General features: G+C 41.5%; 1 protein-coding gene across 2 annotated transcripts in view; it reads right to left on the reverse strand.

Annotated features, from left to right (window-relative positions):
• Positions 1–13,585, reverse strand: part of LOC149803435 (uncharacterized) — a 67,881-nt gene that overhangs the window by 18,203 nt on the left and 36,093 nt on the right. For both annotated transcript variants that reach the window (XM_089953140.1, XM_089953141.1), the window contains one exon: positions 8,662–8,844. In XM_089953140.1, coding sequence (XP_089809266.1) covers positions 8,662–8,844 — 183 coding nt within the window. The remainder of the gene's footprint in view (positions 1–8,661; positions 8,845–13,585) is intronic.

Genomic DNA, 13,585 nt, shown 5'->3' on the forward strand with positions numbered 1-13,585 from the left:
TTGTTCTCATGTTGTTAAACCCTACACATCCATCCTTAAAAAGGTTCAGTACTATATAGCCAGGACTGTTCTCATGTTGTTAAACCCTACATATCCATCCTTCAAGGGGTTCAGTACTATATAGCCAGGACTGTTCTCATGTTGTTAAACCCTACATATCCATCCTTCAAGGGGTTCAGTACTATATAGCCAGGACTATTCTCATGTTGTTAAACCCTACACATCCATCCTTCAAGGAGTTCAGTACTATATAGCCAGGACTGTTCTCATGTTGTTAAACCCTACACATCCATCCTTAAAAAGGTTTAGCATTATATAGCCAGGACTATTCTCATGTTGTTAAACCCTACACATCCATCCTTCAAGGAGTTCAGTACTATATAACCAGGACTATTCTCATGTTGTTAAACCCTACACATCCATCCTTCAAGGAGTTCAGTACTATATAGCCAGGATTGTTCTCATGTTGTTAAAACCTACACATCCATCCTTAAAAAGGTTTAGCATTATATAGCCAGGACTGTTCTCATGTTGTTAAACCCTACAAATTCATCCTTAAAAAGGTTATGCATTATATAGCCAGGACTATTCTCATGTTGTTAAACCCTACACATCCATCCATCAAGGAGTTCAGTACTATATAGCCAGGACTGTTCTCATGTTGTTAAACCCTACAAATCCATCCTTAAAAAGGTTTAGCATTATATAGCCAGGACTGTTCTCATGTTGTTAAATCCTACAAATTCATCCTTAAAAAGGTTATGCATTATATAGCCAGGACTATTCTCATGTTGTTAAACCCTACACATCCATCCTTCAAGGAGTTCAGTACTATATAGCCAGGACTGTTCTCATGTTGTTAAACCCTACACATCCATCCTTAAAAAGGTTTAGCATTATATAGCCAGGACTGTTCTCATGTTGTCAAACCCTACACATCCATCCTTAAAAAGGTTTAGCATTATATAGCCAGGACTATTCTCATGTTGTTAAACCCTACACATCCATCCATCAAGGAGTTCAGTACTATATAGCCAGGACTGTTCTCATGTTGTTAAACCCTACACATCCATCCTTAAAAAGGTTTAGCATTATATAGCCAGGACTGTTCTCATGTTGTCAAACCCTACACATCCATCCTTAAAAAGGTTTAGCATTATATAGCCAGGACTATTCTCATGTTGTTAAACCCTACACATCCATCCATCAAGGAGTTCAGTACTATATAGCCAGGACTGTTCTCATGTTGTTAAATCCTACACATCCATCCTTAAAAAGGTTTAGCATTATATAGCCAGGACTGTTCTCATGTTGTTAAACCCTACACATCCATCCTAAAAAAGGTTTAGCATTATATAGCCAGGACTATTCTCATGTTGTTAAACCCTACATATCCATCCTTCAAGGGGTTCAGTACTATATAGCCAGGACTATTCTCATGTTGTTAAACCCTACACATCCATCCTTCAAGGAGTTCAGTACTATATAGCCAGGATTGTTCTCATGTTGTTAAACCCTACACATCCATCCTTAAAAAGGTTTAGCATTATATAGCCAGGACTGTTCTCATGTTGTTAAACCCTACATATCCATCCTTCAAGGGTTTCAGTACTATATAGCCAGGACTGTTCTCATGTTGTTAAACCCTACATATCCATCCTTCAAGGGGTTCAGTACTATATAGCCAGGATTGTTCTCATGTTGTTAAACCCTACACATCCATCCTTAAAAAGGTTCAGTACTATATAGCCAGGACTGTTCTCATGTTGTTAAACCCTACATATCCATCCTTCAAGGGGTTCAGTACTATACAGCCAGGACTATTCTCATGTTGTTAAACCCTACACATCCATCCTTCAAGGAGTTCAGTACTATATAGCCAGGACTGTTCTCATGTTGTTAAACCCTACACATCCATCCTTAAAAAGGTTAAGCATTATATAGCCAGGACTATTCTCATGTTGTTAAACCCTACACATCCATCCTTCAAGGAGTTCAGTACTATATAGCCAGGACTGTTCTCATGTTGTTAAACCCTACACATCCATCCTTAAAAAGGTTTAGCATTATATAGCCAGGACTGTTCTCATGTTGTCAAACCCTACACATCCATCCTTAAAAAGGTTTAGCATTATATAGCCAGGACTATTCTCATGTTGTTAAACCCTACACATCCATCCATCAAGGAGTTCAGTACTATATAGCCAGGACTGTTCTCATGTTGTTAAACCCTACACATCCATCCTTAAAAAGGTTTAGCATTATATAGCCAGGACTGTTCTCATGTTGTTAAACCCTACACATCCATCCTAAAAAAGGTTTAGCATTATATAGCCAGGACTATTCTCATGTTGTTAAACCCTACATATCCATCCTTCAAGGGGTTCAGTACTATATAGCCAGGACTATTCTCATGTTGTTAAACCCTACACATCCATCCTTCAAGGAGTTCAGTACTATATAGCCAGGATTGTTCTCATGATGTTAAACCCTACACATCCATCCTTAAAAAGGTTTAGCATTATATAGCCAGGACTGTTCTCATGTTGTTAAACCCTACATATCCATCCTTCAAGGGGTTCAGTACTATATAGCCAGGACTGTTCTCATGTTGTTAAACCCTACACATCCATCCTTAAAAAGGTTCAGTACTATATAGCCAGGACTGTTCTCATGTTGTTAAACCCTACATATCCATCCTTCAAGGGGTTCAGTACTATATAGCCAGGACTGTTCTCATGTTGTTAAACCCTACATATCCATCCTTCAAGGGGTTCAGTACTATATAGCCAGGACTATTCTCATGTTGTTAAACCCTACACATCCATCCTTCAAGGAGTTCAGTACTATATAGCCAGGACTGTTCTCATGTTGTTAAACCCTACACATCCATCCTTAAAAAGGTTTAGCATTATATAGCCAGGACTATTCTCATGTTGTTAAACCCTACACATCCATCCTTCAAGGAGTTCAGTACTATATAACCAGGACTATTCTCATGTTGTTAAACCCTACACATCCATCCTTCAAGGAGTTCAGTACTATATAGCCAGGATTGTTCTCATGTTGTTAAAACCTACACATCCATCCTTAAAAAGGTTTAGCATTATATAGCCAGGACTGTTCTCATGTTGTTAAACCCTACAAATTCATCCTTAAAAAGGTTATGCATTATATAGCCAGGACTATTCTCATGTTGTTAAACCCTACACATCCATCCATCAAGGAGTTCAGTACTATATAGCCAGGACTGTTCTCATGTTGTTAAACCCTACAAATCCATCCTTAAAAAGGTTTAGCATTATATAGCCAGGACTGTTCTCATGTTGTTAAATCCTACAAATTCATCCTTAAAAAGGTTATGCATTATATAGCCAGGACTATTCTCATGTTGTTAAACCCTACACATCCATCCTTCAAGGAGTTCGGTACTATATAGCCAGGACTGTTCTCATGTTGTTAAACCCTACACATCCATCCTTAAAAAGGTTTAGCATTATATAGCCAGGACTGTTCTCATGTTGTCAAACCCTACACATCCATCCTTAAAAAGGTTTAGCATTATATAGCCAGGACTATTCTCATGTTGTTAAACCCTACACATCCATCCATCAAGGAGTTCAGTACTATATAGCCAGGACTGTTCTCATGTTGTTAAACCCTACACATCCATCCTTAAAAAGGTTTAGCATTATATAGCCAGGACTGTTCTCATGTTGTCAAACCCTACACATCCATCCTTAAAAAGGTTTAGCATTATATAGCCAGGACTATTCTCATGTTGTTAAACCCTACACATCCATCCATCAAGGAGTTCAGTACTATATAGCCAGGACTGTTCTCATGTTGTTAAATCCTACACATCCATCCTTAAAAAGGTTTAGCATTATATAGCCAGGACTGTTCTCATGTTGTTAAACCCTACACATCCATCCTAAAAAAGGTTTAGCATTATATAGCCAGGACTATTCTCATGTTGTTAAACCCTACACATCCATCCTTCAAGGAGTTCAGTACTATATAGCCAGGATTGTTCTCATGTTGTTAAACCCTACACATCCATCCTTAAAAAGGTTTAGCATTATATAGCCAGGACTGTTCTCATGTTGTTAAACCCTACATATCCATCCTTCAAGGGTTTCAGTACTATATAGCCAGGACTGTTCTCATGTTGTTAAACCCTACACATCCATCCTTAAAAAGGTTTAGCATTATATAGCCAGGACTGTTCTCATGTTGTTAAACCCTACATATCCATCCTTCAAGGGGTTCAGTACTATATAGCCAGGATTGTTCTCATGTTGTTAAACCCTACACATCCATCCTTAAAAAGGTTCAGTACTATATAGCCAGGACTGTTCTCATGTTGTTAAACCCTACATATCCATCCTTCAAGGGGTTCAGTACTATATAGCCAGGACTGTTCTCATGTTGTTAAACCCTACATATCCATCCTTCAAGGGGTTCAGTACTATATAGCCAGGACTATTCTCATGTTGTTAAACCCTACACATCCATCCTTCAAGGAGTTCAGTACTATATAGCCAGGACTGTTCTCATGTTGTTAAACCCTACACATCCATCCTTAAAAAGGTTTAGCATTATATAGCCAGGACTATTCTCATGTTGTTAAACCCTACACATCCATCCTTCAAGGAGTTCAGTACTATATAGCCAGGACTGTTCTCATGTTGTTAAACCCTACACATCCATCCTTAAAAAGGTTTAGCATTATACAGCCAGGACTGTTCTCATGTTGTCAAACCCTACACATCCATCCTTAAAAAGGTTTAGCATTATATAGCCAGGACTATTCTCATGTTGTTAAACCCTACACATCCATCCATCAAGGAGTTCAGTACTATATAGCCAGGACTGTTCTCATGTTGTTAAACCCTACACATCCATCCTTAAAAAGGTTTAGCATTATATAGCCAGGACTGTTCTCATGTTGTTAAACCCTACACATCCATCCTAAAAAAGGTTTAGCATTATATAGCCAGGACTATTCTCATGTTGTTAAACCCTACATATCCATCCTTCAAGGGGTTCAGTACTATATAGCCAGGACTATTCTCATGTTGTTAAACCCTACACATCCATCCTTCAAGGAGTTCAGTACTATATAGCCAGGATTGTTCTCATGATGTTAAACCCTACACATCCATCCTTAAAAAGGTTTAGCATTATATAGCCAGGACTGTTCTCATGTTGTTAAACCCTACATATCCATCCTTCAAGGGGTTCAGTACTATATAGCCAGGACTGTTCTCATGTTGTTAAACCCTACACATCCATCCTTAAAAAGGTTTAGCATTATATAGCCAGGACTGTTCTCATGTTGCTAAACCCTACATATCCATCCTTCAAGGGGTTCAGTACTATATAGCCAGGATTGTTCTCATGTTGTTAAACCCTACACATCCATCCTTAAAAAGGTTCAGTACTATATAGCCAGGACTGTTCTCATGTTGTTAAACCCTACATATCCATCCTTCAAGGGGTTCAGTACTATATAGCCAGGACTGTTCTCATGTTGTTAAACCCTACATATCCATCCTTCAAGGGGTTCAGTACTATATAGCCAGGACTATTCTCATGTTGTTAAACCCTACACATCCATCCTTCAAGGAGTTCAGTACTATATAGCCAGGACTGTTCTCATGTTGTTAAACCCTACACATCCATCCTTAAAAAGGTTTAGCATTATATAGCCAGGACTATTCTCATTTTGTTAAACCCTACACATCCGTCCTTCAAGGAGTTCAGTACTATATAACCAGGACTATTCTCATGTTGTTAAACCCTACACATCCATCCTTCAAGGAGTTCAGTACTATATAGCCAGGATTGTTCTCATGTTGTTAAAACCTACACATCCATCCTTAAAAAGGTTTAGCATTATATAGCCAGGACTGTTCTCATGTTGTTAAACCCTACAAATTCATCCTTAAAAAGGTTATGCATTATATAGCCAGGACTATTCTCATGTTGTTAAACCCTACACATCCATCCATCAAGGAGTTCAGTACTATATAGCCAGGACTGTTCTCATGTTGTTAAAACCTACACATCCATCCTTAAAAAGGTTTAGCATTATATAGCCAGGACTGTTCTCATGTTGTCAAACCCTACACATCCATCCTTAAAAAGGTTTAGCATTATATAGCCAGGACTATTCTCATGTTGTTAAACCCTACATATCCATCCTTCAAGGGGTTCAGTACTATATAGCCAGGACTATTCTCATGTTGTTAAACCCTACACATCCATCCTTCAAGGAGTTCAGTACTATATAGCTAGGATTGTTCTCATGTTGTTAAACCCTACACATCCATCCTTAAAAAGGTTTAGCATTATATAGCCAGGACTGTTCTCATGTTGTTAAACCCTACACATCCATCCTTAAAAAGGTTTAGCATTATATAGCCAGGACTGTTCTCATGTTGTTAAACCCTACATATCCATTCTTCAAGGAGTTCAGTACTATATAGCCAGGATTGTTCTCATGTTGTTAAACCCTACATATCCATCCTTCAAGGAGTTCAGTACTATATAGCCAGGACTATTCTCATGTTATTAAACCCTACACATCCATCCTTAAAAAGGTTTAGCATTATATAGCCAGGACTGTTCTCATGTTGTTAAACCCTACACATCCATCCTTAAAAAGGTTTAGCATTATATAGCCAGGACTATTCTCATGTTGTTAAACCCTACACATCCATCCATCAAGGAGTTCAGTACTATATAGCCAGGACTGTTCCCATGTTGTTAAACCCTACACATCCATCCTTAAAAACGTTTAGCATTATATAGCCAGGACTGTTCTCATGTTGTTAAACCCTACACATCCATCCTTAAAAAGGTTTAGCATTATATAGCAGGGACTATTCTCATGTTATTAAATCCTACACATCCATCCTTCAAGGGGTTCAGTACTATATAGCCAGGACTATTCTCATGTCATTAAACCCTACACATCCATCCATCAAGGGGTTCAGTACTATGGTGGCGCTATACAGGTTCGCATTTTGCATAGGGTTAGGAATTTAAAGAAAAAGAATGTCCCCGGCTTTCCTCACTGGTTATACTGGCTATTTAAAAAAGACCTTGTATATCTTAGGTATAATGCAAAGAACCTTTAATTCCCTTTATTTTGGTGTATGATTGATGGGTGTACTATGGGTTATAGAGTATACAGCTTGGCCTTACTTCAAATGTGCACCTTTCAAAAAAGTGCTAGCTCTACTTGGTCATTTTCACTTCCTGAACTTCAGAGGTCAATTGTATAAAAAAGAGCCAATAACTTTTTTTACATTTTATATATTTGGTAATTCATTCATTGCACTTTCAGAAGCTGGTATTGTCTAGTCTGGCAAAATTCATTTTCCCTATTTTAATAGCTGCTATGTATAGTGTACTTTAGACTAATTCAGACTGATTTTTTAACACAAGGGAGCAGTCATTTTAGTTAGCAGTGTGCTTAAATCATGTAAAATTTCCAAAAGTACAATATCCAAAAGAAATATCATCCACATTACATTAATGTAGCATTGAGGTATGCAAACATTCTCTCCACTGTGCATGTTTTAAATGCGAACTGCTTCACCTTACATACATCACTCTCTCAAAAGTACATATTATCTGGTGAGCGCCACCTATATAGCAGGGACTATTCTCATGTTATTAAACCCTACACATCCATCCTTCAAGGGGTTCAGTACTATATAGTCAGGACTGTTCTCATGTTGTTAAACCATACACATCCATCCATCATGGGGTTTAGCATTATATAGCCAGGACTGTTCTCATGTTGTTAAACCCTACACATCCATCCTTCAAGGGGTTCAGTACCATATAGCCAGGACTGTTCTCGTGTTGTTAAACCCGACACATCTATCTATCAAGGGGTTGAGTACTATATAGCCAGGACTGTTCTCATGTCGTTAAACCCTACACATCCATCCTTCAATGGGTTCAGTACAATATAGCCAGGACTGTTCTCGTGTTGTTAAACCCTACACATCCATCCATCAAGGGGTTGAGTACTATATAGCCAGGACTGTTCTTGTGAAGTTAAATCCTCTATATCCAATTTTTTTTCAAAGAAAAAAGCATTCTGATATGACCATCCATTTAGGAAAAACAGTCATAAATATATTTTCAAGCTGGCCACCAAGCACACCATTTTGGAAGCAACAGAGGCATCGTTTTAATTTAGGAGCAAGTACATACTGCATGAACTGTTTGGTGAAGATCCCATGTTGAGATGAGCATGTAAAATTTTTAGGATTGCTACCATGACACCTATATTGGCAACATTTTCCCATGGGACCATTGACAGACTAAAATAGGTCTCTGAGTGAAAACCCCAAGTCAATAAACATTCATTCACGAGAAGTAGCAATATAACTTTCAACATGGTGACCATAATGAATGTCTGAGAGGGAAAATGTTTATTATGAACAACTAGGCCACAAAATGAAACTGTGTGCCAAGTTTCATAATGTTTCTTCATGTAGTTTAGGAGGAATTACAATAACAATGAAATGTTAATGTATGATGGATAACAGGTGCAGGACCATTGCATAAACTCTTCTGGTCATTGATCATTTAAACTACCCATTTTTGTAATAACTGCTGTTATTGCAGACCAACCTGATAGAACAATTTTCTTTCCTTTGTATTATCTTTAAGCTTTTCCTTCTGTAGCATCAAGATGTTATTCCTGATTAGACCCATGTACTGCTGAATTCCTCTCTCTGTAACAAACAGGGACCTCTTATCAGCTAGAGCCCTCCAGGCAGGATGTGTGTAGTTGTGACCATCTTTAAATAGGAGCTGAAATTGAGAAAAGCAAATTTTTAGTAAATTATGTTTCTCCGAGAATACTTACCCGATCACATTAACGTTAGGGATATAAGCCTGCTACCTTTCGAATCCAGCCTTACTAAAAGACGAAAATTCGTCTTTTCTGTCTATCTCATATAGACCAAAGGGCAATAACTCTTGCCCCTTACCTCCCCTTGCCACCGCCAGGTGTCACTAGTTTTTTTTAAGCTCAGTGATATATATTATACGAGGATGCTCGCATAGCGGGGTGGTTGGGAGGGTTTTTAAGTAATGTGATCGGTAAGTATTCTCAGAGAAACATAATTTACTAAAAATTTGCTTTCTCCTTCAAATACGTTCCCCGATCACATTAACGTTAGGATGGGGCCCCGAGTGGCCGAGTGGTCTAAAGCGCTGTCCGTTACAGATCACTGCCATCTCACCTCCATCTGCGTGGGTTCGAGTCTCGGATTCAGCCAATGTGGGTATGTGAGAAAGCTTGCCAGTAGCTTCTCGTGGGTCGGTGGTTCTTTCCGGGGTTTTCCCGTGTTCTTCCTCCACCATTAATACTAGCCGCCATGTATAGCCTATCATGTGCAGAAAAATGGCGTTAAACCCTACAACAATAACGTTAGGAGAATAGGTAATAGGAGGAGGGAATGCTGAGCATCCTACCTCCACCCCGGGTACCTTCTAGGGAATGATAGCTGGATTCCCCATTTGAAAGATAACCCGTTCTCCTAATTTCATCAGCAACACAGCCTAAGGTCCCGTGATATGTGACCCCTATATACGGTTAAGAAGATAGTTATTGAAATCTTCTTACCTATGAAATTTCACTGGCGAATCCAGCGAAGCTGACAGGCTATGCTGATTGTTTTAAATGGGTCTGGTGGTCATCTGGGCTGCCGACACCGGACCTACCAGATTCAAGGTTTGCCTCTGCGAAGCCAAATCTCTGAGATAAAACTGGAGAAGGTTGACTCTGCATGCCAGCCAACAGCTTCTATTATATCTCGGATCGAAATATTGCATTCGAATGCAAGGCTCGCTGAGATTGCTCTAATCTCATGAGCTGTAATCTTCATGAGGCGACTCTGATCTTGTGAGACCTCAGAGTAAGCTGAGCATATAACCCACTTCAGCCATGAAGCAAGGGCTTGAGGGGTGATATCCCGTTTACCAGCTTTGACTGGAAGAAAGAGGCGTTTACGCGTGTCCCGACACGCCTCTGTGCGTTTTAAATAGTGCATGAGTGTACGAACAGGATCTTGCATGGCTCTTGACTTATCTATGGAAGAGAGCGAGCGAATGACGATTCTTTGATTGCCAACGGATGGTAACCTATTTTTGGCTACAAAGCCTGGTTGCATCAGGAAGACCACCGAACCATCTGATCTGGACTGAAGAAAGTTCGGGTCACTGGAAAGGGCATGTAACTCACTCACCCTGCATGCTGAAGCTAAGGCTATCAAGAAACATGTTTTGTATGATAGTAGCTTTAACAAAGTGTGGGATCAAGGTTCAAATTTGTCCGAATTGAGCCATGTTAAAACCCAAGACAGATTCCATTTTGGAAACAGGGTGAGGGATTTTGGTCGATTGAAATCAAAATTGGCTAAAAGATCTGATAGATCTTTGTTATGCCCAATATCACATCTACCATGATGGCGGAATGTGTCTGATATGGAGCGGTAGCCTTTGATAGTAATTGGGGCCAACTGTTTCTCCTCGAAAAGCCAGAGAAAAAAGTCGGCCAGTTGATGGATTGAGACACTCAAAGGGACGATGTTATTGATATGGCACCAGTCCCTAAAAACACGCCACTTTCCCTCGTAAGCCTTCAGAGTGGAGGGCCTTCCTGCTCTTGAGATTCTCTCCACTATCGAAGGTTTAAATTGTTTGTCTCGCAAGGCTGTCCGGACAAGAGCCAAGCGTGAAGAAGAAGACGGTCCGGGGAGGGGTGGAACACCCGTGACCGCGGTTGTTTGAGAAGATTTGGGCTGGTTGGAATCTTCCTGGGTAGATCTACGCTAGATCGAGTAGATCGGTGACCCAGGACTTGTTCCATCTGAGAGGGTCAATCAGAATCATCCGACAGTTCTGACCCCTTAACCTCTGGATTATTTTCGGTACCAAAACCGTGGGAGGGTAGGCGAATGCCCACAACCCCTCCCAGCTGATTGACAGAGCGTCCACGGCCCAAGCCTCTGGGTCTGGAACCGGAGAGATGAAGATGGGCAACTTGCGATTCCACCTTCTCGCAAAAAGATCGATCATCGGACGCCCCCAAAGTGTGCAAATCCGAAGAAAGACTGATTGATGGAGTGACCATTCTGTTGAATGACTTGACCTTTCCTGGATAGAGTGTCGGCCAAGACATTGAGTCTGCCGGGAATGTGTCTGATTTGTACGTTGATGTGGAGGTTGTCGCACCAACATAGAAACTGCCAGATCAGAATGCACAGGTCTGGTGATTTGGTGTCCACTTGTTTGAGGAGGTAAGTCACCACCACAGAGTTGTCTGACATAATGAGGAAAGTTTTTCCTGAGAGTTGATCCTTCCAGAAATGAAAGGCATTGATGACAGCCCTCATTTCTATAAGGTTGATGTGGAGAGGCCTCTCCCCTGGCTCCCACGTGCCGCTGACTGTAGTGAAGTCCGGCAACAGGTGGGCACCCCAACCATAGGTACTGGCGTCGGTACATACTGTTATCTCCGCTTGGGGCATCTCCAGATGAATCCCCGTGGACAGCCAACCGGGGTTGTGCCACTGACGCAGGAATGATTGTATCTCGGGCGTGATCATTATTGTTTGATTGAGGGGACTTGAAAAGGGGCACCATTGTGCCAGTAACGTCATTTGTAAGGGACACATAAAAAGACAGCCAAGCGGGATCAAGTCCGCCGCTGCATTGAATAATCCGAGGAGTTGCAAGAATTCTCTTGCTGAAATCCACGTCCTGTTGGAAACGGACTCGACGAGTTCGACGATCCGGATTATGCGAGCGCGAGGAAGCCGTACCAGATTCAGATCGGTGAGAAACTCCATACCCAGATGGACAAAACGCTGGGATGGACGGAGATCGGACTTTTCCCAGTTCATGAGAAAGCCTAGATGATCTAAAAGTGCTAAAAGATCGTTTCTGCCTTTGAGCAGAATAGAACTTACCATATATTTCTGGAGGATGTCGTCCAAGTACACTGCCGTCCCTGTAGATGAAGTCGAGCGGAACAGGGTGACGACGCACTCCATAACCTTGGTAAAAGCCCAAGGGCTGATGTTGAGGCCAAAGGGTAGGACCTGGAACTGATAAACCATGTCGCGGTAAGCGAATCAGAGAAATTTCCATGACGCGGGGTGGATAGGGACGTGAAAATATGCGTTGGTCATATCTAGACTGATGGCATACTCGTCCCGCCGGATGGAAAGACGGATTGATCTCGCCGTTTCCATCTTGAATTTCGGTGGTAAAATGTATTGGTTGAGGTGACTCAGGTCGATGATCAGCCTCAACTTGCCATTTGCCTTCTGGATAAGAAACAGCCTGGAATAAAACCCCGGCGGCTTTCTCACAATCTCCACTGCCCATTTTTCTATGAGCGACTGTATCTTACGTTGTAGAAAGGTATCCTTCTCCCGATCAGACGGTACGTCTGTGAAGAGGGGAGAGGAGGACAGGGGAGGGGGTTGGATAAATGAAATCCGAAGCCCCTCCGAAATGACCTGGATCACCCAATCGTTCTGAGGAAAAAAGGTGGTCCAGTGGTCCTGAAATCCGGGCCGTCGCTTCCCAAGCGTGGTCATTGTCGGATTTTTCTGCGAGTCGGAAAATGGCTAATGAAGCCAAGTCTAACATTGAAGACGTAGCGACTACATTCCGGACTAGCTTTGACGTGGCATGAAACACATTTTTGTCCACTTTGTAAACAGTGGAGCGGACATGTGAACTGCTGCCATATTTTTGTCCAGGGCCAGAAGATCCGTACTGAAGGCATGTGAATGAGTTTTGTACCAGCGACACAAGAACATTGCTGGTACTTGGCTTTCTGAAAAGAATGCCTTAGCTTTCCCCGGATCACCTATTCGTCCTGATAGACGATCATTGATCTCCTTAATTTTTGCCAACTGGGGAAGGAGCTGGAAGGACGGCGTCTCTTCCTCCCAATCAAGATCTACAGACACCTTAACTTTGTAGTCTTGAGTGGCGGTAGGAGGTGGAGGGCATTCTGAAGTTGCCAACACCCTATAAATTTCTTCCACTGCTGCCTTGAAGCCAAACTCAGTCTGTTCCATGGTTGGATCTGTGTACGGCTGATTTGCAGGAGTTTCATCACCCTCACTGTGTGCCGAGTCATGTTCTGGAATAGCTTGCATTTCTGGATAGAGCATACCAGGTGGCATAGATGATGCGATTCCGTCATCCTTGACACTGTCACTAACTCTCCGTTGTGGATAAGCCATGAACATATGGATGGCCGGCCCTGCCAGCTGGTTTGTCTGGCTTGTGGTCGGCCTGAATGTTGGCAATGGTCATGCTATCACTGGTTCTGGCTGCTCCAATGGCCTGGCTGGACGGACAGATTTCTCACTAAAATCTCCGCCATAATATTGGTATGTTGCCGGCGGTACAGCTTGACGGACGGATTTATCACTAAGATCCCCGTAAATTATATTTGGTTGGACCGTTTTAGCAATAGGGTCCCCATGCTGGGACAGCTGGACGGCCGGTGACATAGAGGTTGTAT

This window comes from Sinohyriopsis cumingii, chromosome 3 (assembly GCF_028554795.1).
Source record: "Sinohyriopsis cumingii isolate HCF-2022 chromosome 3, ASM2855479v2, whole genome shotgun sequence".
Lineage (NCBI taxonomy): Eukaryota > Metazoa > Mollusca > Bivalvia > Unionida > Unionidae > Sinohyriopsis > Sinohyriopsis cumingii.